Source organism: Oncorhynchus masou, chromosome 23 (assembly GCF_036934945.1).
Source record: "Oncorhynchus masou masou isolate Uvic2021 chromosome 23, UVic_Omas_1.1, whole genome shotgun sequence".
NCBI classification, from domain to species: Eukaryota; Metazoa; Chordata; class Actinopteri; order Salmoniformes; family Salmonidae; genus Oncorhynchus; species Oncorhynchus masou.
In genome coordinates this window covers 42,319,255-42,342,172 of record NC_088234.1, presented here as the reverse complement: position 1 = coordinate 42,342,172, position 22,918 = coordinate 42,319,255, and the positions used below count along the sequence as shown (strand labels likewise).

Here is a 22,918-nt window from a genome sequence, read left to right as displayed (position 1 = left end):
AGAGAGAGAAAGAGAGAGAAAGAGAGAAAGAAAGAGAAAGAAAGAGAAAGAAAGAAAGAGAGAAAGAAAGAGAAGAGAGAGAAAGAAAGAAAGAAAGAAAGAAAGAGAAGAAAGAAAGAAAGAAAGAAAGAGAAAGAGAGAGAGAGAGAGAGAGAGAATGGCCTGCCCCGGTGAGAGATGACCCCCCCTCCTCCCCCTTGTCCACTTCCTGATGTGGGACTTGAGTGCTGTAGTGGAGTCATGGTGTGAGAGAGAGGTCAGTCCATCACTTTCTATCAGTGCCTGGACTTCAGAGCTCCCTTTGATGGTGACAGTGATGAACTTGCCGACCAGGGAGCAGTGTGAGGACTGGAGTTCAGCTCAGGTGGCCAGCTTACTGCGCCAGGTGAGTGGGAGGAGAAATTCTTTCCTTGGCGTCTCCAAGGAAAATGTGTGTGTGTGTTTATTTTGGGAAGGTACTGCTTGTTACACCAATGAGCAAAGAACAACTACATTATTGTAAGCAACTGAAAGTATTCACCAAACCACAGCAAATGATGCGTTGATCATTAGGATGTATGTCATACTGCTTTTCAGAATCAAATGCGAGAATGTGCTGCAACTGTTGAAAGAATGAGGATTAACGGACAGAGGTTTATGGTACGTTATTTTGTTATACACTCTCTCCCTTGACATCGCAATACTACCTGAATACTACTTCCAATACTACCGCAACATTTTATCACCAAACCACAGCAAACCCACATGATTCGATATCAACAGGTACATAATAACTTTTTGCTTTTGGCCAAATTTAGTGTGGTGTCCTAATGATGTTAGAGTAGACAATAGACTTGGACTCTAAATCCCCTTCAAATTCCTATGGCAATTATGGCCTTGAAAGGAGTGCAATAATTAAAATTTCCTAATGCTAATTTCAGCCATAGGTTGCTGAAATTAGTGGACATTATTTAACCATTCTCACTAAATCATAAATCCTTAATTAACTGGTATTGTTCATTTAGGGGAGACAAAATCTGACAGGTTTGCAAACATCGTTGGTAAACATGAGATTTGCAAGACAAAAACTTCCAATCCTTTCGAAATGCATAATGGACATAATGGATTTTCCAGCAGTATGCTGAGCATATGAGACAGGGTAAAGCAACATGTCAAGTTGACAGAGTCTGGTGAAAGTTTACAGGAAGTGACCAATTTTTTAAATATTTTTTTTAATTGCCACCTTTACTTCCCAGAATGACATAAATAGTGAGGAATCAAATCAACTTCCACTTTGAGAATACCACAGCGCTACAGGAAGTAGTAACACTGTGGGATATTTCCCTCCATTTCTCCCCACATTAACAGACAATTGTTTTGTACAAACATTTCTTGCTACTTGCTAGAGTCTGGTTACCATTATCATTTAGCTAGAACTAAATATTTACCATTTGGTCTTTTGTTTGGTATCACCAACTAGGCCTACTCACCAAATCAAATCAAATTTTATTTGTCACATACACATGGTTAGCAGATGTTAATGCGAGTGTAGCGAAATGCTTGTGCTTCCAGTTCCGACAATGCAGTTCCACCGCTGTTGAACAAGCTTCTAGATAGGCCTCTTTATTTGGTTTCTCCTGTGTTTTCATTTGATATGAGAAACGCTAATGTTCATACAAACGATGCCTTTGTTTTCATCCACAAGTTAAGTATTGGCTATTGTAATATAAAGTGTGCGGTACCGTTAAGGTGTAGCCTATAATCACGGTTAGTGAGGGATTTACCTGTTCGAAGGTGTGAACGCTTTATTCACGTGTTCTGCATTCTGGGTGAGCCACTTGTCTAGGTGGTGGGCCTGATCTAGGTAACATGCTGCAAAGTCATTCACCACGGCAATGACTAAGGAGTTCTTGTCGTCAATGGGTTTTATTTATGTGAGCTTTGCTACTGTATCTAGTTTTCTATGCATTATTCAGTGACCCTGCACAGCTTTCATTTGGAGGTAGGATACCACAGCAGTACTACGTATGAGCGATTTTGATAAACTGAACATTAACTTTCAAGTTGTCCGTCTATGCCTCCAAGCTAGTTTTAACTCCCCCAAATAAGGTCAATGGGGATTTCAAGGTGAATCAATCAAAGTCATTAATGTTTCAAAGGATTCACTTTTGATGTGTGGGTTACCAGACCAGATCTAAAACATAGACCTACATGTATTGATTGATCTGGCATTTATTGATCTAGTCAGAACACCTGGGTACAGCTAAGACTCGTGTAACCCCAAGCTTCATAGTTTGCAGCACTCTCTTCAATGCCAACTTGCCATATTCAAGCTCTGGAGCTTTGAAGATTAAACTCAAAATGAGACAGACACATTATTCCCAGTCACTGCCCTAGTATCCGTTCTCCCATTCAGTTACAGACTTAAAAACCCTAAACTAGCTTTGGAACTAGATCGTGTTCAAGATGATTCTCTACTGCAATTGTGACAATGCTTGACCCTGTTATTGTAAACAGTGCAAATCCCGGCAGCGACCAAGAGAAGCATCATGTGGCGCACTATTGTGGCAGTCAGGCGCATGCACGCTAAAATAATAAATAAGATTGAAAAAGCAATGCTGAAAACATTTTCAATCTACTGATACATGCCTAGCAAAGGCCCAGTGCCCAAATTTTGTGAAAAAAAATAAATACAAAAATATTATTTTTAAGTCATACTTGTTAACTTTCTCATTGTAAAACAGCAATGGTGAGATTAAGACTACTGCTATTCATGGGTTTATTATGTGTTGTCTGCATGTATCCAATCTATTTAGTCAGGCAATGTCCACATTATTCTCACATATTTTAGAAAGTGATAATAATTGAATTATTTTTAAAGTGGTAATGGCCTACTTTTTCTTTTATACTTTTTGCATGATGTTTTGTGGGAGTGGGTGGGCGTTCTATATTAGGCCCTGTACGTTTCAATTCTATAAATTATACAAACAATTGTATAACATTGAGTTCTTTGAAAACTACAATTAAGTGCATGAAAGATTCCCTGAAAGTCCTTGAATTTGACTTGCCAATGTCTGTATAAACCCTGCTTAAAGGATGTATAGTCCTCGGCCTGTGTTGTTGTATAGGTGGAGTTATGAGCCAATTTGCATTTATTCACTTTTATTCCTCAAAAGTGCACATGTGGAACTGCATTAAAAAAAATCATTTTTGTTTCAAACCGTTTTGAAATGTGTATCCCAATGTCACACATTGGCCCCATTATTGATAGAAAGACTTGAGTCCATGTTGCTAGCGTACACGCTTAAAAGTGTGTAGCAACTTTTAAGTAAAAAATTGTTCTATATAGTTCCAAATACGCATTCTTTGGCTCATATTGACAGCTTTTCCCTTTTTGGTGCGAAAAAGAAACCATTGTTTAAGGTAATATAATGAACCATGCTCATAGGGTTCTAAATGGAGCCTTTATGGTGCTATGGAAAACATTTTCCTAAGGTTCTTTAAAGAACCATTAAAAAATGTTCTATAGAGCACCAATAAGGATTCCAATATCAGTACAAATACAGCACTTTTTGGTTTTGCATAGAAGGGCAGAGAGGACCTGCTCTTGCCGTGCTGCATGACCTCTGTATGTCAGCCTGTGTAGGTGCTGCGGGTGCTTTTTAGATGGATTTGCATATTCATGTGGTATTTATAGCCTTAAACATAATATGACATATTGACATATTATGGTTGGCTGTGCATGCAGCTCTCAGAAAGTGAGCCGGTCTTTTCTCTCATGTTTCCCATATGACTTATTATCATATCTCCACAGGCACAACCGAGGGCAGGACTGCAGAGGGTCCGTCTTTCCACATCATGTGTGGGTAGTAGCAAGTCCTGGATGGTGTTTGAAGCTGTAGCGGTTCAACATTCCTCCATGCACTTTACATGGTGATGATGTGGAGTGCCTTACTTCACTCAGCAAAGGGGTATTTTAGTATGTGAGGCATGGAAGATGTGGTTGGAGAGAAGGCAAGTGTCTTGTAACAGAGGGAGTTAACAACACTATCATTGAGGTCTGAGATCCTCCCGTATTTCCTTGGCAGAGTGCTAAATGAAAAACGTTGCGTTGCTATGTTGATTTTAGGTGGAGGGCAGGCTGGGTCAGACTGTGGTTCCACCGCGCTCTCTTTCCTCGAGCTGATTTAGATTTCAAACAAGTCTTCAAAACCTAGTTAGAATAGGAGCTTTGAGGTCCTGAGAAGTGCAGAAGCTCTAGTGTCTTCTGTAGCAGGGACTGCTGGTCTTCAATATGCAGGAGTGGTTTCAGGGCATAGGGCCTATTGTGTTTCATTCAAACACCGGGAGAAACTTGCCATAAATAATTCAATCTGGGAGCAGCATATGCAAAGGCACTCAGGCGAAATATTTGATATTTTATTCAGTGTCAAAAAGTTAAGCCTGAATTTAGGTGGAGACGCTTTTCCTCCTATAAGTGAGTGAAATGATCAAGTGTGCACCTTCATGTGTGTGGGGGTCTGTTTCTCTGTGAGGAAGGTGATGCCTCTCATATTAAAGGAATCTGACTGATTTACAGATGATTCAATCATGAACCTGCGTACTAAAGTTCATTATGCTGAAAATCAATTCAACCTAATACAAGCAAGGGATAACAAGAAAGGAGAGCAAGTGAGACCAAAGGAGGACCCTGAAGCAATCAATTATGAATGAAGAGAGAAATACATAATTTAGCATGATTTAGAGCACATTTTATATTTTTGTGTAATTTTACTCTGGAATTCAGGGCAACTGCTTCCCTTCAAAGAGAACCATGAAAATCCAATTTATTGAGGGATGTGAGTAGACATTGAGACATCATTGCCATTTTTTCAAAGGTAATGTCACAGGGCACTGGAATGACATATTTAGTAAACAAATTAGGGACAACATAAGATTGAGTGTAATCTGCACCGGATCAAGGGTACACAAGTAGGGCCATAAAGTAACAATCATTTACCTATTAAAAGCAGGCATGCTTCAAAGGCTTTGGGCTGTTTTAGCGTCATGCTGCCATCTGGTGTAAGCTACGAAGTGATACATTTCATAACCGGCGCAACATGTTGTGCAGAACTGAATAACAGATTGTAATGTTATTTTGCAAAACCCAACATGAGAACCATTCAGTTACAGTACACAGATTTGTAAAAAAAAAAAAAAAAGTATAATTCTCTTGTATTTTTATGCTTCTTTTACTTTAACAGAATCTGTCTGACAGTGATATGAGCAGGTTCAGCCTCATCCACCAGCCGTGAGTAACCCTCTATTTCTCACACTCTCTCTGTCCTCTTGTGTTCTTCCCTCATGTGAACACAGCAGATAGCTGAGGCCTTTGAGGTGAGTACCAAGAGAGCACTGCAAAGCAGGTGTGTGGGTGTGCGCACTCCAAGGGGGAAATGTTCAGTCTATTTTAGTAGGCTGATAGATTTGTGAACTCTTTCCTTGAGTTCCCCTTTTCATGTAGTTAATCATAAACTTTTGCAAATAGGAAGTTGCATAAGCAAGTCCAGAATTGAGCCACACGTGCTCATGATTTCCTTGCCTTGTTTCAGTGTTTCCACTGTTTGGTTTTGTTTGACATCTGATGAAGAAACATGTGGATTATTAGGGAGCCAGAGCTTTAGAGGGAAATGTAAAATGGGCTCCCCTTCTTATCAGGTCTGCTAGTGTTAAAATACTGTAGTTACTATTGTCAATACACTTCCTGAAAAACTAACCAGAGTTCCAGATATATCTACTCTACTGAATAAGCGACATGAGTCAACTGACAAGGTATGTAAACCATACTTTATGAGTAACACTAGTGTACTATAGCCTATGACTCATTTCTGCTCATATGGGTAGACTTGAGGCTAGTGGGTCAGAGGTCCCGAACAGGTTCACCGTTCATGTTATCACACGTGTTGCCTTGCAAGTTGACAGGACACAATACTCCACAAATAGAAACAGAACAGTCTAACAATTCAAACCCCTGAAAATAGGAACGTGAGCCATTTTACTTTGATACAGTAGCCTACAGTGCATGACTGTAGTGATGTCCTCTGGGTTCATATTGTGCATTTTGTTGCCCAAAATAAATTCAATCCAACCCTTGTAATTTGAAAGTTTAATCACACATATGTTCCACTGCAAATTAGGCCTAATAACAATGCTGGAACCCTGACTAGAACCCTTATTGAAAATATTCCCTAATACCCAACAGCCTGAGCATTGCACAGTAAAAGATTCAGGCAATTTATTACAACTTTCAAATAGTGGCTTCGGAGAATGTTCACTCAGTATTTTAGCAACCATTGGGTGTTTCCATCTATTGAGAAATTGCAGTTGTTTCAGCACAGTTCCTCAGATAATTCTAAACTCATGTCAGTGAAGGCTACCCTCTGTTTACTGTGCTGGCTGATCAGAGGCTGTCCACAGCAGGGGGCGATATTTCCCTTTATAAACTGCCAAGTTGTGTGGTGGGAATGTTGTTGTGTCAGTCCCAATGACACAGAAAAGGCATCATATTCACTCCCTCTGAAAATAAACCTAGACGCACAGATAAGATTACTCCGCGGGCCCTTGTGGTACTTCACACAAGCCCCCCGTCCTGCATTGGGGAACTCTTGCAATTCTATACATTGCCATTTTAGTTAACCTTTGTCATGTCTAATGTTTCTCCATGTAATATTTGAGTGACTCAGACATGACAAAATATATATGGGCGAAAAAAACCTGCCTGATAACAACAGCTCTAAGGTATGCAATGACTGACATGAAGAGGAACACTGATGATGCACGACCCAATTTCAAAATCGCACCTCATGCATTCTACTATTACAACTTTCAATAAGTAAGTTGTAAGCCAGTCCTTACAAGTTCCAAACTCCCTCCCACACCAGCCTCTTAAATCAGACCAATCCTGCCCGCTGTGGTTTGATTACATTTTAGGGGGGGGGGGGGGGGGTGTTACAAAGTCCCTTTGGCCCGGCAGTCTAGGGGGAGGGTGGCAACGAGACCCGTAACAACTCACGCAAAGTATGGTGACAAAGTAACAATGAGAACAAAAACCACAGACAACTAAAAGTTACCATTAAACACTCAGGGTTTATTTCTAAACACATGGTAAAGGGGGGAGGGAAAAGGGGCTGAGCTGGAACCAAGGAAAGAAACAAATATCCAAAAACACCCGTAAACTAGACTAGCCTACTTTAACTAACCAAAAATACAGTGGGTGGTCCATTCACTTTCAACTTGTGTATTTAGACAAAGTTTACCTACGGGTAGTGTACGCCCATGGGTGACTTGTCTTGGTACCCCTTTCCCACCAACAAACAGTCACACACCATAACAATACTCACAGGTGGGGACAAAGTGACATGTAGACATAAACCAAACAAGACAAAAGATGGAGCTCCAGAGGAAACAACTGAATGGGTTTTTAAACCAAGGGGATGTGATTGGGTAATGGAAACAGGTGTGTCTTCTGAAAGCGACTGATAGATGACTAATTGGGGAATGATGATTGCCACCTGTGAGAGGAGAAGGAGAGAAAAGAAATACACACAGAATACTTGTATCCTTAACACTCCCACCCTTAAAAGAGCAACCCTAGGGAGGATTGCGACCACAATATTAACAAAACATACAAAAACAAGTGTTTTTACACGAGACAACACATTTTCAGAACCTTTTTTATGTTGCCTCCTGGGTGGCGCAATGGTTAAGGGTGATGTACTGCAGTGCCAGCTGTGCCACTAGAGACCCTGGGTTCACACCCAGGCTCTGACGTAACCGGGAGGTCTGTGGGGCAACGCACAATTGGCCTAGTGTCGTTAGGGAGGGCTTGGCCAGTAGGGATATCCTTGTCTCGTCGCACACCAGCGACTCCTGTGGTGGGCTGAGCGCAATGCACGCTAACCAAGGTCGCCAGGTGCACAGGGTTTCCTCCGACACATTGGTGAGGCTGGCTTCCGGGTTGGATGCGCGCTGTGTTAAGAAGCAGTGCGGCTTGGTTGGGTTGTGTATCGGAGGACGCATGACTCAACCGTTGTCGCCCGTACGGGAGTTGTAGCGATGAGACAAGATAGTAGCTACTAACAATTGGATACCATGAAAAATTAAAAAAATATATATTTAAAAAAACAAATAAGGGCCCAATGCATTAGGCGCGGGTTCTGGTTGTACATCCGGCAGTATATAAACAATCAATGGTAGGGCAATGGAACCAATATAAACTTAAGCGTTGTAGAGATAACAAAACAATAGTTGCATAATTTGTCTGACATTTGTTAAACTTACGAGAAAAACAAAACAGGATGATCCACTCTTGTCCTGCTGCAGTAGAACAGCACAAGCACCTCTGGCACTAGCATCTAACTCAAGTTTAAACAGTTGTTCAAATTCCAGAGCAGCAAGTACAAGGGTATTACATAAGAGTGCTTTAGCAGATTCAAAAGCTCTCTTACAATCAGGGGACCACACAAATGATCTAGCCGGACTGAGCAAAATAATAATAATGTCAATGGAGCAACTACAGCAGAGACATTTTTACAGAAACTACGGTAGTAGCCAACCATCCCTAAAACACGGCGTAGCTCTCGTCTGGTGGTAGGTGCAGGGAATGCAGTTATAGCCAAGACCTTGGCATCAACAGGGCGCACCTGTACATGGCCGACCTCTTTCCGAGATTGCGAGTTAGGTAACAGTAGCCCTCCCACTTTGCCAAGTTCAGGGTTAGAGAAGCAGCTGCCAAATGTTCACATACTACCCTTAGAGAGTCAACATGATCTGACCACTCAGACAAATAAATTACTAGATCCCCAAGGTATGCACTACAATTGGGAATGCCAGCTAATACAGAGTTAACCAGTCGTTGGATAGTGGCTGGTGAATTACGCACTCCCAAAAGCCATGACCGAGTACTGTAGGAAGTTGTCTGGGGTTACAAAGGCAGAAACCTCAGAAGCACGTGAGGTTAACGGAACCTGCCAGTAACCTTTTAAAGAGGTCCAACTTAGTTACATAAGTGGCAGCATCAAGTGTCAATACAGTCGTCCAGTCTGAGTAACGGAAACAAATCTGGCATTGTGACAGAATTTATCTTTCGATAATCCGTACATAACCTGGACGTACCATCAGGTTTAGGAACCAGAATGCAAGGAGAACTCCACGGGCTTGAACTTGGTGTAGCCAGGTCATTCTCCAACAAATACCTCACTTCATCCCTCATTAACCTCCTCTTGGAAGCATTGATACGATATGGGTGTTGCTTGATAGGGGCAGCATTTCTAACATGAATGTCATGTTCCAACACGTTTGTGTGAGTAGGAACATCATTAAAGAGACATGGAAAACTGTAGCAGCCTCACAATATCGGCCTGTCCATCCGTTAAATGAACCAGACCTGATGGGAGAGACAACAGTATTTCATTTCGGAGTTGGGCAATCTAACACACTGCTGCTGAGTATTGCGCAACTCCAAGCCATCTCCATCAACAATATGACAGTCCTCTATCATAGCAGTAGAAGCAGAAGAGACAGCAGTACCTTCCTCTGTTTTTGAACTATCTAACTGGGTGATGGGTCGGATGTGGTATGCTTTCAACATGTTAACGTGACACACGAGATTGGCGTTTTCTATCAGGAGTTTGAAGCACATAATCAGTTTCACTTAATTTCTTTAAATGAAATAAGAACCAGAGAAACGAACTGACAGTGAAGATCCTGGAACAGGCAATAACACCAGTACTTGGTCACCTGGCTGTAGTGGACGAGAAACAGCATCTTTATCATTGTGTCTTTTCATACTCCTCTGTGAGGAACAGAGCTTCCTTTGCCAGAGCACAGGCTTGGTGTAGGCGCTCATGAAAGCGACTAACATAGTCCAACACATTCTCATCTCCTGTACACAACTCTTGGGACAAAAACTGTTCTTTAAGAACTTTCATTGGTCCTCTCACTGTGTGACCAAACACTAGTTCAGCCAGACTGAACTCTAGGGACTCCTGCAGTTTCACGAGCAGCAAACAAAGTTAGAGGAACTCCCTCATCCCAATCTTTCTCAGATCCAAACAATATTTACATCGCATAGACTTCAGTGCCTGATGCCATCGTTCAAGCGCACCCGGAGACTCTGGGTGATATGCGCTTGCCACACGGTGCATAATTGATGTTATGTTACTTATGAAGTCCCTTTGGCCCGGCAGTCTAGGGGGGGGGGGGGGGGTAACGAGACCCGTAACATAACTCACGCAAAGTATAGTGACAAAGTAACAATGAGAACAAAAACCACAGACAACTAAGTTACCATTAAACACTCAGGGTTTATTTCTAAACACACGGTAAAGGGGGGGGGGCAGGAAAAGGGGCTGAGCTGGACCCAAGGAAAGAAACAAATATCCAAAAACACTCCTAAGCTAGACTAACCTACTTCAATACAGCTAACCAAAAATACAGTGAGTGTTCCGCCCAATTCTAACCAGTGTATTCAGACATATTTTACCTACGGGTAGTGTACGCCTTTTCCCACCAACAAACAAACAGTCACACACCATAACAATACTCACATGTGGGGACAAAGTGACATGTAGACATAAACCAAACAATTGCTCAACAGCGAGATTGCATGACAGAGAGATGGCACTCCAGAGAAAACAACTGAATGGGTTTTTAAACCAAGGGAAAGGGGATGTGATTGGGTAATGGAAACAGGAGGAGGTGTGTCTTCTGATTAGCAACTGATTGATGACTGATTGGGGAAGGATGATTGCCACCTGTAAAGAGGGGAGAAGGAGAGAAAAGAAATACACACACAGAATACTTGTATCCGTAACAGGGGGCAATCCAAATCTCACTTAGGACCCCCAAAAGGCTAGAGCCGGCCCTGGGTTATGTGAAACTCATTTGGAAGCATCACGGGAAATAGCGTTATGTTCAAATTGATCATGAATAAGAAAGAAATTTCAAGGAGAGTTTCAGCCACAACAAAATACTGCAAAATAGTGTGGTCAAACTCATGGAATGGAAAGGAGAAGTGATTGTTCTTGCAGAGGTGTTATTTTTTCCCCTCCGCTATGATCACTGATTGCTGCATGACTTGTTCAGTAGAGTAATCTTAGGCAGGCAGCCAATGCCAGTGAATTCATTCACAACGCAGACATTGAGCTGGATAGTAGCTAGACGCAGAAGGTGGCCTCTCAGGTCAATTGCCTGATTAATATATGGATACATTTAACAAGTTCACGGCTCCTGCAACTGTAAAACTTCGGTAAGAGATACCCATATTTCTATGTTGGGCAATGTATTTGTAAAACTGGGAAAGATGTTTAATGGTTAACCTTTGATCAGAACAACCTAAATTCTGACTATGTTTCAATGGTATGATGATGTAGTGGCAACTGGCAAGCAAAGAAATGCCTACAGTAAATATATAGTATAATTATATGCACAAAGTGCCAACCATTTATAATACTGTACATATGTTCAATTATTTTCTGCCGTGCTCACAAGAATAGATTTACCCAACAATAGCTTTTTGTGGGCGACAAATATTATTTTGTAAATCAAATGTTGCATCTAGATGAAGTTAAACAGTAAAAATGGGTTTATTGTATAGTATTTTCTTTTTTGAAGGAGCTGGGTGGCTGTTACATGAATTTTTTTAAAGTGCTAGTGATGCAACATTTGAAAGGGAGAGGGAATGTGGTAAGAGAAGGCTGACTAATGTGGATGTTCCTGTAATTACACCTGTCTCACACCCGTCTCCCTCATGCTCTCAATCTGTAATTGCATGTAGGCTACAGTGAGTAAGTAAGTTCTAGTGTGTGCGGGTGTGTACTTGACACAGAACTACAGTTAACCTTCACCTCCAAGTGCTAGCCAACATGGAAAGTTGACTCTGGAAAAGTTTTATTCCATGTTGAAGTTAACATATTTTCAGTGTTCCGCAGCCTGCAATAAACTCGGCCGCTATAACATTTTTGTCTAGCGCCCGTTATTACTTCCAAATTGTGTTAATAGTTATGTCCTGTATTACGTTCATGAACATTACATGTTTTTTGTTGAATATATTAAGGATAACCTTAATGAGAAGCTTTAAACGTGTCTTCCAGCCAGCTTCAGAAGATGGTCCAGGATATCAAGAAGAATGATGACAGTATCCTTAACAGGCTGAGAAGGTCAGTCTATTGAAATGAATGTTTGACACACTCCATACACAAAGAGCATTACTCAACACTATTCTCTGTGACCCACAAGTTAGCAGGGACACCAGTTGTGCCCCATAGTTCAATATTTTCATTACACAACACTGAATGGAGTGGTAGGCATTTACCTGAAATGCAGTATAGAGGAACGAGAGTCCAGCCCATGTTGCAGTTCTATAGGTGGGAACAAGAACAGAGATGTGTAGTGTGTTGGAACTACGTACATCTCAGTTCAGCTGAGAGTGCAGTGCGCTCACATGGTATAATTAGGGGTTCACAGCACAGCGATGCTGCAAAAGCTATTGTTATTCTTAGATCATTTTGTTAGTAATGCCACTTTAATAATGTTTACATATCTTGCATTACTCATCTCATATGTATATACTGTATTTTATACCATCTATTGTATCTTGCCTATGCCACTCAGTCATTGCTCATCCATATATTTATATGTATATTTTCTTATTCCATTCGTATACTTAGATTGGTGTGTATTAGGTAGTTGTTGTGGAATTGTCAGATTACTTGTTAGATATTGCTACACGAGCATTTCACAATAACATCTGCTAACCATGTGTATGGGGCGGCAGTGTAGCCTAGTGGTTAGAGCGTTGGACTAGTAACCGGAAGGTTGCAAGTTCAATTCCCAGAGCTGACAAGGTACAAAATCTGTCGTTCTGCCCCTGAACAGGCAGTTAACCCACTGTTCCTAGGCTGTCATTGAAAATAAGAATTTGTTCTTAACTGACTTGCCTAGTAAAATAAAAAGGTAAAAAAAAAACATGTGTATGTGACCAATATGATTTGATTGTTTTTTTACTTTTGAAAAACTTCTACTCATGAATCATAAGTCCAAATAACACCAAATTTGGGTTCATCAAATACATGATGAACCATGTTAAGTTTGGCATTGAAATCTCAAAGAATAAAGAAACTATTAGCAATTAACTTTTTTGTCTATGTAACGCTAATGATTAAAATAATCATTCAAAATCAGATTCACTCCAAATATGTTCTTTGGACTCATCACAATAGTCCCTAAAGTGTTGAGAAAATCATGCTGATGCATTCAAAGATGGCCACACCATACCTAATATGCTTCTTCTCATGAACCATAGGACCAAATATCACCAAATGTAGAAGAATGTAAGAATGTGTGTCCATTAAAACCACTGTAATTCCACTCTACAGTTGCCTATCAACTTGAATGGACGCTATCATGGACATCCCTAAAATGAACCACACTGAACAATACAATGGTGTCGGACAAGATGGCTGACGTTTTACGGTCCCCCAAACCAATTGTGCTATTGTGTGTTTTTTCGCGTTATTTGTGACTTATTTTGTACATAATGTTACTGCCACCGTCTCTTATGACCGAAAAGAGCTTCTAGATATCAGGACAGGGATTACTTACTTCGTACTGGAAGAAGATTTTTTCTTTAACGAGTCGGACACGAAGGATTTACTTCAGACACCCGACAGGGCCCTCATCCCCGTCATTTGCAGGAGAAAGAGATGAAGATATCTGGGACGTAGGAGGGGTGCCTTGTAAGGGTCCGATGGTGAGTGGGTAATCTGCCTTTACGATCAGTCCTATTAGCCAACGTACAATCATTGAATAACAAAATAGATGAACTACGATCACGTATATCCTACCAACGGGATATTAAAAACTGTAATATCCTATGTTTCACTGAGTTGTGGCTGAACGGTGACATGAATAACATACAGCTGGTGGGTTTTACGCTGCATCTGCAAGATAGAACAGCTGCCTCCTGTAAGACAATGGGTGGCGGTGTGTATATTTTGTAAATGACAGCTGGTATCTCATGATAAGCTGTAGACCACACTATTTACCAATTTACCAATATATTCTTCGTAGCTGTCTATTTACCACCACAAACCGATGCCGGCACTAAGACCACACTCAATGAGCTGTATATGACAAAAAGCTAACAGGAAAAAGCTAATCCAGAGGCGACACTCCTAGTGGCCGGGACTTTGATGCAGGGAAAGATAAATCTGTTTTGCCTCATTTCTATCAGCATGTGAAATGTGCAACCAGAGGGAAAAAAACACTAGACCACCTTCACTCCACACACAGAGATGCGTACAAAGCTCTGCCTCGCCCTCCAAATCTGACCATAATTCTATCCTCCCAATCCCTGCTTACAAGCTAAAACTTAAGCAGGAAGCACCAGTGACTCAGTCAATAAAGAAGTGGTCAGATGACGCAGATGCTAAGATACAGGACAGTTTTGCTAGCACAGACTGGAATATGTTCTGGGATTCTTCTGATGACATTGAGGAGTACACCACATCAGTCACTAGCTTCGTCAATAAGTGCATTGATGACATTGTCCCCACAGTGACTGTACATACCCCAACCAGAAGCCATGGATTACAGGCAACATCCGCACTGAGCTAAAGGGTAGAGCTGCCGCTTTCAATGAGCGGAGCTCATAAGAAATCCTGCTATGTCCTCTTACGGACAATCAAAAAGGCAAATCGTCAATACAGGACTAAGTACAACACCAGCTCCAAAGCTCGTCAGATGTGGCAAGGCTTGCAAACTATTACAGACTAAAAAGGGAAGCACAGCCATGAGCTGCCCAGTGACCCAAGCCTACCAGATGAGCTAAATTACTTATATGCTCGCTTCGAGGCAAGCAACACTGAAGCATGCATGAGAGCGTCAGCTGTTCCGGACGACTGTGTGGCCACTCTCCCCGTAGCCGATGTGAGTAAAACCTTTAAACAGGTCAACATTCACAAAGCTACAGGGCCAGACGGATTACCAGGACGTGTACTCCGAGCATGCTCTGACCAACTGGCAAGTGTTTTCACTGACATTTTCAACCTGTCTGTACATGTACCAACATGTTTCGAGCAGACCACCATAGTGTGCCCAAGAATACTAAGGTAACTTGCATAAATTACTATCAACCCGTAGTCAACCCGTAGTCTGTAGCCATGAAGTGCTTTGAAAGGCTGGTCATGGCTCACATCAACACCATTATCCCAGAAACCCTAGACCCACTCCAATTGGCATTGCGTCCAACAGATTCACAGATGATGCCATCTCTATTGCATTCCACACTGCCCTTTCCCACTTGGAAAAAAGGAACGCCTATGTGAGAATGCTATTCATTGACTACAGCTCAGCATTCTAAATCATTGTGCCCTCAAAGGTCATTACTAAGCTAAGGGCCCTGGGACTAAACACCTCCCTCTGCAACTGGATCCTGAATTTCCTGAAGGGCCAGACCCCAGGTGGTAAGGGTAGGTAACAACATGTCCGGCACGCTGATCCTCAACACGGGGACCCATCAGGAGTGCGTGCTCAGTCCCCTCCTGTACTCCCTACTCACTCATGACTGCATGGACAGGCACAACTCCTACACCATCATTAAGTTTGCCAATGAGACAACAGTGGTAGGTAGGCCTGATCACCGACAACGATGAGACAGCCAATAGGGACGAGGTCAGAGACCTGGCCATGTGGGGCCAGGATAACAACCTCTCCCTCAACGTGATCAAGACAAAGGAGATGATTGTGGACTACAGGAAAAGGAGGACCAAGCATGCCTCCATTCTCATCGACAGGGCTGTAGTGGAGCAGGTTGAGAGCTTCAAGTTCCTTGGTCTCCATTTCACCAACAAATGATCATGGTCCAAACACACCAAGACAGCCATGAAGAGGGCACGACAAAGCCTATTCCCCCTCAGGAGACAGAAAAGATTTGGCATGGTTCCTCAGATCCTCAAAGTTATACAGCTGCACCATCATTAGCATCCTGACTAGTTGCATTACTGTCTGGAATGGCATCACTGGGACCAAGTTTCTTTCCATCCAGGACCTCTATACCAGACGATGTCAGAGGAAGGCCCTAAAAATTGTCAAAGACTCCAGCCACCCTAGACATAGACTGTTCTCTCTGCTACCGCACGGCAAGCGGTACCGGAGCTAATCAAATGGCTACCCAGACTATTTGCCTTTGCATTATATGCTGCTGTTACTCTCTGTTTATTATCTATGCATAGTCACTTTAACTCTACATACGTATTACATATTACCTCAATTACTTCGACTAACCTGTGTCCCTGCACATTGACTCTATACGGGTACCCCCTGTATATAGCCTCGTCACTGTTAATTTTACTGCAGTCTTTAATTTTTGTTTGTTTATCTTAAAACTTTTTGGGATAAAACTGCATTGGTGGTTAAGGGCATGTGAGTAAGCATTTCACTGTAAGGTCCACACCTGTTACATTCGGTGCATGTGACGAATACAATTTGATTTGAATTTGGCATTGATAGCTCAAAAAACAAGGACACTTAACAACTCATATTTAACACTAATGCACAAAATCATCTTCTTCTCATGAACCATACATCAGATTCAATCCAGATTTTGTACATAAGACTCATGATTGCACATAAGGGTAGGTGGTTCCTACATGATTGCGTGCTTGCTTTGTCATCTAACTGATCTTGTGTCCGTTTCTGTCCTCCTGTGAACCTGGTTCATTGCTGCTCGCAGTTATATTTTCTTCAATGTTTTTTTTGTGGTGAAAGTTGGTTATTCCTCTTTCTTCAACTATTAGAAAAACATAAGTAGTCCTCCAAGCTGAAAATAGACAAGCAGAAGCACAGATGGCTCTTCTCTCACTTTCCTTTCTTGAAAAGGGACCATCCACTGGCACAACACATGAAGGTATTTAGTGTGATAGATAGATGGGGAAAAAAGTACATAGGTTTCAGAATGAGCAGGTTGCGATACTACACATAACTGAGAGGGGTACCTTTGATGTGTACAGTCACTCTTCAGGCCCAAAAGTATAATGTCTAAAAGAAGTTACACTCTTGGTCAAGTCCATCCTTGTTTCTAAAACTTTTGACTTCAACTCCTATCTGGTCTTTCTGTACTGCAGATTTAAAAACAAATCCGCTCCAAAAGTACCTGTAAGAGACTATCAAGGTAAGACCTTTCTTCTAGTCTCACAATGTGGCCCTTGAAATACTGTATATAATAGTGAGATTGGCCAGCAGTATTTTCGGCTAATATGTTCAGAATATGATTCGGAAACTATCATGCATGTCTTCCCAATATTGTAATTTCCAATTTGCATCATGCGGGGGCCTTTTTTGATACTTCTCTATACAGGTGATGACTTGGATGGTGAACAGTGGTCTGAAAATGAGTTTGTGAGTTCAATCCACATGCCTTACTGATTCTAAAAACCTACAATATTAAAATGCTTCTAAAATCATCTTTGTTTGACATTGTTTTCCGCAGTCATTTGACTTCTGTCAGAAGCTTTCCATCACACAAAGCTGTGGGGCTGAACGCCTTAACAATATTATGATGTTGCAGGATAGTGACACTTATGAGGAACCTCAAGGGGAGCAGGATAATAGCTATGAGCCTCCTCCCAGTCAGAGTGTCTTCACCACCACCACCTCATCTGCCTGCTTACCCAGGGGGGACTACGTAGGTGAGAACACTTCCACTCTGCCACACACATGCGTGCGCATCCATGCGGGCACGCACGCACGCACATACTCACTCACACTCCTCACCTTGTTGAGGCACCACTCATAGATCTTTGTGTTGATGAAAGCCACTAGTCAGTGGACTGTGACAGACACAGAGTGCCACAAAGACGGTGTGTTGTTGCGTTATGCAAATACTGACGTCCTGTTTCTGATTCTGCTTTTTTTTTCAGACAGCTGCCGTGACAGGCCAACCCACCCACCCAGGAAGCCCATCTGCCTACCAAAACTCACCAGACCATCACCATCACTTCCCCCCAAACCCAACCAGCAGGACGACAATGAGGTACTGTGTAGTTATTCGGCAAAATAATAATTATACTTATTCTTGTTGGTTTCTGTACATTTATGACAGCATATTGACAGATTCTTTGCCTCATATTTTTCTTGACACATTGTATGATCTGCTCTCTTCAGGAAGACTACGTCATCCCAAAAAGTGATGATGAAGACAACTATATAGACCCCACAGAGGGACCTCCTGCTAGTAAGTTATTCCAATAAATGAATCCCTTTAGTTCCACCTCCCACACATGCGGTGACCTCATCTGGTTTAAATTATGTTTCTAGAGACAATATCTCTCTCATCATCACTCAATGCATCGGTTTACCTACACTGTACTCACATCCTACCATACCTTTGTCTATACATTATGCTTTGAATCTATTCTACCGTGCCCAGAAACCTGCTCCTTTTACTCTCTATTCCGAATGTACTAGACAACCAGTTCTTATAGCCTTTAGGCGTACCCTTATCCTACTCCTCCTCTGTCCCTCTGGTGATGTAGAGGATAATCCAGGCCCTGCAGTGCCTAGCTCCACTCCCATTCCCCAGGCGCTCTCATTTGTTGACTTCTGTAACTGTAAAAGCCTTGGTTTCATGCATGTTAACATCAGAAGCCTCCTCTCTAAGTTTGTTTTATTCACTGCTTTAGCACACTCTGTCAACCCGAATGTCCTAGCCATGCCTGAATCCTGGTTTAGGAAGACCACCAAAACCCTGAAATTTCCATTCCGAACTATAACATTTTCCGACAAGATCGAACTGCCGAAGGGGACGGAGTTTCAATCTACTGCAGAGTTCTGTCTTACTATCCAGGTCTGTGCCCAAACAATTTGAGCTTTCCAGAAACAAGTCTTTCACCGTTGCCACTTGCTATAGACCACCTTCAGCCCCCTGGACACAATATGTGAATTGATTTCCCCCCATCTATCTTCAGAGCTTGTGCTGTGAGGTGACCTAAACTGGGACATGCTTAAACCTCTCTGGGATATGTGGGACGGTAGTGTCCCACTTGGCCAAAAGCCAGAGAAAATGCAGAGCGCCAAATTCAAATAAATTCTGATAAAAATCAAACTTTCATGAAATCACACATGTAAGATACCAAATTAAAGCTACACGTGTTGTGAATCCAGCCAACATGTCAGATTTCAAAAAGGATTTTCGGCAAAAGCAAACGATGCTATTATCTGAGGATAGCACCAAAGTAAACAAAAGAGAGAAACATTTCAACCCTGCAGGCGCGACACAAAACGCAGAAATAAAAATATAAATCATGCCTTACATTTGACGAGCTTCTTCTGTTGGCACTCCAATATGTCCCATAAACATCACAAATGGTCCTTTTGTTTGATTAATTCCGTCCATATATATCCAAAATGTCCATTTATTTGGTGCGTTTGATCCAGAAAAACACCGGTTCCAACTTGCGCAACGTGACTGCAAACTATCTCAAAAGTTACCTTTAAATTTTGCCAAAACATTTCAAACTATTTTTGTAATACAACTTTAGGTATTTTTTTAAAGTAAATAATCGATAAAATTGAAGGCTGGGTGATCTGTGTTCAATACAGGAAGAAAACAAACTCAAGCATGCTTTCTGGTCATTCACCTCTATCACAGTACACATGAAGTAACCTCAACCAATTTCTAAAGACTGGTGACATCCAGTGGAAGCGGTAGGAACTGCAAGCAAGTCCCTTAAAATCTGGATTCCCAATGAAAACTCATTGAAAAGAGGGTGACCTCAAAAAAATATCTGAATTGTTTGTCCTCGTGGTTTCGCCTGTTACTCACAGACATGATTCAAACAGTTTTAGAAACTTCTGAGTGTTTTCTATCCAAATCTACTAATAATATGCATATCTTATCTTCTGGGGATGAGTAGCACACAGTTGAATTTGGGCATGCTTTTCATCCAAAATTCCAAATGCTGCCCCCTATCCTAGAGAAGTTTTTAACACCCCGGCCATCAATCTCACACAAATTATCAATGAACCTACCAGGTACAACCCCAAATCCATAAACACGGGCACCCTCATAGATATCATCCTATCCAACCTGCCCTCCACATACACCTCTGCTGTCTTCAACCAGGATCTCAGCGATCTCTGCCTTATTGCCTGGTTCCATAATGGATCTGCGGTGAAACGACCACCCCTTATCACTGTCAAACGCTCACTAAAACACTTCAATGAGCAGGCCTTTCTAATCGACCTCGCCAGGGTATTCTGGAAGGATATTGACCTCATTCCGTCAGTAGAGGATGCCTGGTTATTCTTTAAAAGTGCTTTCCTCACCATCTTAAATAAGCATGCCCCATTCAAAAAAAATAGAACCAAGAACAGATATAGCCTATGGTTCACTCCAAACCTGACTGCCCTTGACCAGCACAAAAACATCCTGTGTTGCACTGTATTAGCATCGAATAGCTCCCGCGATATGTAACTTTTCAGGGAAGTTAGGAACCAATCTACACAGGCAGTTAGGCTAGCTTTTTCAAAGAGAAATTTGCATCCTGTAGCACAAACTCCAAAACGTTCTGGGACACTGTAAAGTCCATGGAGAAAAAGAGTACCTCCTCCCAGCTGCAAACTGCACTGAGGCTAGGAAACACTGTCACCACCGATAAATCCACAATAATTGAGAATTTCAATAAGCATTTTTCTACGGCTGGCCATGCTTTCCACCTGGCAACCCCTACCCCGGTCAACAGCCCTGCAACCCCACTTTGCTCAAGCCTCCCCCATTTCTCCTTCACCCAAATCCAGATAGCTGATGTTCTGAAAGAGCTCCAAAATCTGGACCACTACAAATCAGCTGGGCAAGACAATCTGGACCCTCTCTTTCTAAAATTATTCGGCAAAATTGTTGCAACTCCTATTATTAGCTTGTTCAACCTCTCTTTCGTATCGTCTGAGATCCCCAAAGATTGGAAAGCTGCCGCGGTCATCCCCGTCTTCAAAGGGGGAGACACTCTAGACCCAAACCGCTACAGGCCTATATCTATCCTACCCTGTCTTTCTAACGTCTTCGAAAGACAAATTAACAAACAGATCACCGACCATTTCGAATCCCACCGTACCTTCTCCGCTATGCAATCTGGTTTCCGAGCTGGTCATGGGTGCAGCTCAGCCACGCTCAAGATCCTAAACAATATCATAACCGCCATCGATAAGAGACAATACTGTGCAGCTATATTCATCGACCTGGCCAAGGCTTTCGATTCCGTCAATCACCCAGTTCTTATCGGCAGACTCAATAGCCTTCGTTTCTCAAATGACTGCCTCGCCTGGTTCACCAACTACTTCTCAGATAGAGTTCAGTGTGTCAAATCGGAGGGTCTGCTGTCCAGACCTCTGGAAGTCTCCATGGGGGTTCCACAGGGTTTAATTCTCGGGCCGACACTCTTCTCTGTATACATCAATGATGTCGCTCTTGCTGCTGGTGATTCTCTGATCCACCTCTGGACAGTTCTGACTTTGAATATGTGGACAACTACAAATACCTAGGGGTCTGGTTAGACTGTAAACTCTCCTTCCAGACTCGCAACAAAGCATCCTTCACTCATGCTGCCAAACATACCATTGTAAAAATGACTATCCTACCGATCCTTGACTTCGGCGATGTCATTTACAAAATAGCCTCCAACACTCTACTCAGACTGCATCCAATTGGCTATCACAGTGCCATCCATTTTGTCACCAAAGCCCCATATACTACCCACCACTGCGACCTGTACGCTCTCGTTGGCTGGCCTTCACTTCATATTCGCCACCAAACCCACTGGCTCCAGGTCATCTATAAGTCTTTGCTAGGTAATGCCCCGCCTTATCTCAGCTCATTGGACACCATAGCACCACCCACACGTAGCACGCGCTCCAGCAGGTATATTTCACTGGTCACCCCCAAAGCCAATTCCTACTTTGGCCGCCTTTCCTTCCAGTTCTCTGCTGCCAATGATTGGAACGAACTGCAAAAATCACTGAAGCTGGACACTCATATCTCCCTCATTAACTTTAAGCATCAGATGTCAGAGTAGCTTACAGATCACTGCACCTGTACATAGCTTATCTGTAAATAGGCCATCCAACTACCTCATCCCCATACTTTTATTTATTTTATCTATTTTGCTCCTTTGCACCCCAGTATCTCTACTTTGCATCTATCACTCCAGTGTTTAATTGCCATATTGTAATTATTTCACCACTATGGCCTATTTATTGACTTACCTCTCTTATCTTACCTCATTTGCACACACTATATATAGAAATGTTCTATTGTATTATCACCTGTATGTTTGTTTTTTCCATGTGTAACTCTGTGTTGTTGTTTGTGACGCACTGCTTTGCTTTATTCTTGGCCAGGTCACAGTTGTAAATGAGAACTTGTTCTCAACTAGCCTACCTGGTTAAATAAAGGTGAAATAAAATAAAATAAAAATCTGGCACTGGAAATAAGACCAAGTGCACTATGTGTGTCAATTAAATTGCTGTCAACATACAGGTGTCATGAAACCCACTGCACATGTTCATCTGTTGCCAATCACTGTCAGACAAACCTTACCAAGACACCCCAATGTCAACATACAATACAAATGTAAACTTCCTTCAGACCGTCCAATGCACGGAAGAGGCAAACCAGTAGAGAGCAGTCCTTCCATGTCTAAGACTGTGCCAGAGCGCTCAAATAGCCCAGGTATGTAACTGCATCTCAGTAGGAGCACTGGATATACAGTTGCATGAAAAAGTATGGGATCCTTTGGAATTACCTGGATTTCTGATCTTCATCTAAGTCACTTTATTGAAAACACTGTGTAACCATTCACAGTGCAGGGTGGCAAAAGTATGTGAACCCTTGGATTTAATAACTGGT

At 42.1% G+C, this 22,918-nt stretch overlaps 1 protein-coding gene across 5 annotated transcripts in view; it reads left to right on the top strand.

The window, feature by feature from the left end:
• The first annotated feature begins 232 nt into the window (after positions 1-232).
• Positions 233-22,918, top strand: part of blnk (B cell linker) — a 31,127-nt gene continuing 8,441 nt past the window's right edge. The window contains exons 1-10 of one of the 5 annotated variants that reach the window (XM_064932161.1): positions 235-385; positions 577-639; positions 5,223-5,269; positions 12,111-12,176; positions 17,142-17,188; positions 17,375-17,415; positions 17,585-17,705; positions 17,937-18,049; positions 18,181-18,250; positions 22,658-22,741. In XM_064932161.1, coding sequence (XP_064788233.1) covers positions 305-385; positions 577-639; positions 5,223-5,269; positions 12,111-12,176; positions 17,142-17,188; positions 17,375-17,415; positions 17,585-17,705; positions 17,937-18,049; positions 18,181-18,250; positions 22,658-22,741 — 733 coding nt within the window. In that variant the 5' untranslated portion in view covers positions 235-304. Of the gene's footprint in view, positions 386-576; positions 640-5,222; positions 5,270-5,529; positions 5,791-10,390; positions 11,267-12,110; positions 12,177-17,141; positions 17,189-17,374; positions 17,416-17,584; positions 17,706-17,936; positions 18,050-18,180; positions 18,251-22,657; positions 22,742-22,918 lie in introns of those variants that run through there. The other 4 variants (XM_064932162.1, XM_064932163.1, XM_064932165.1 and 1 more) reach the window with 4 other exon arrangements.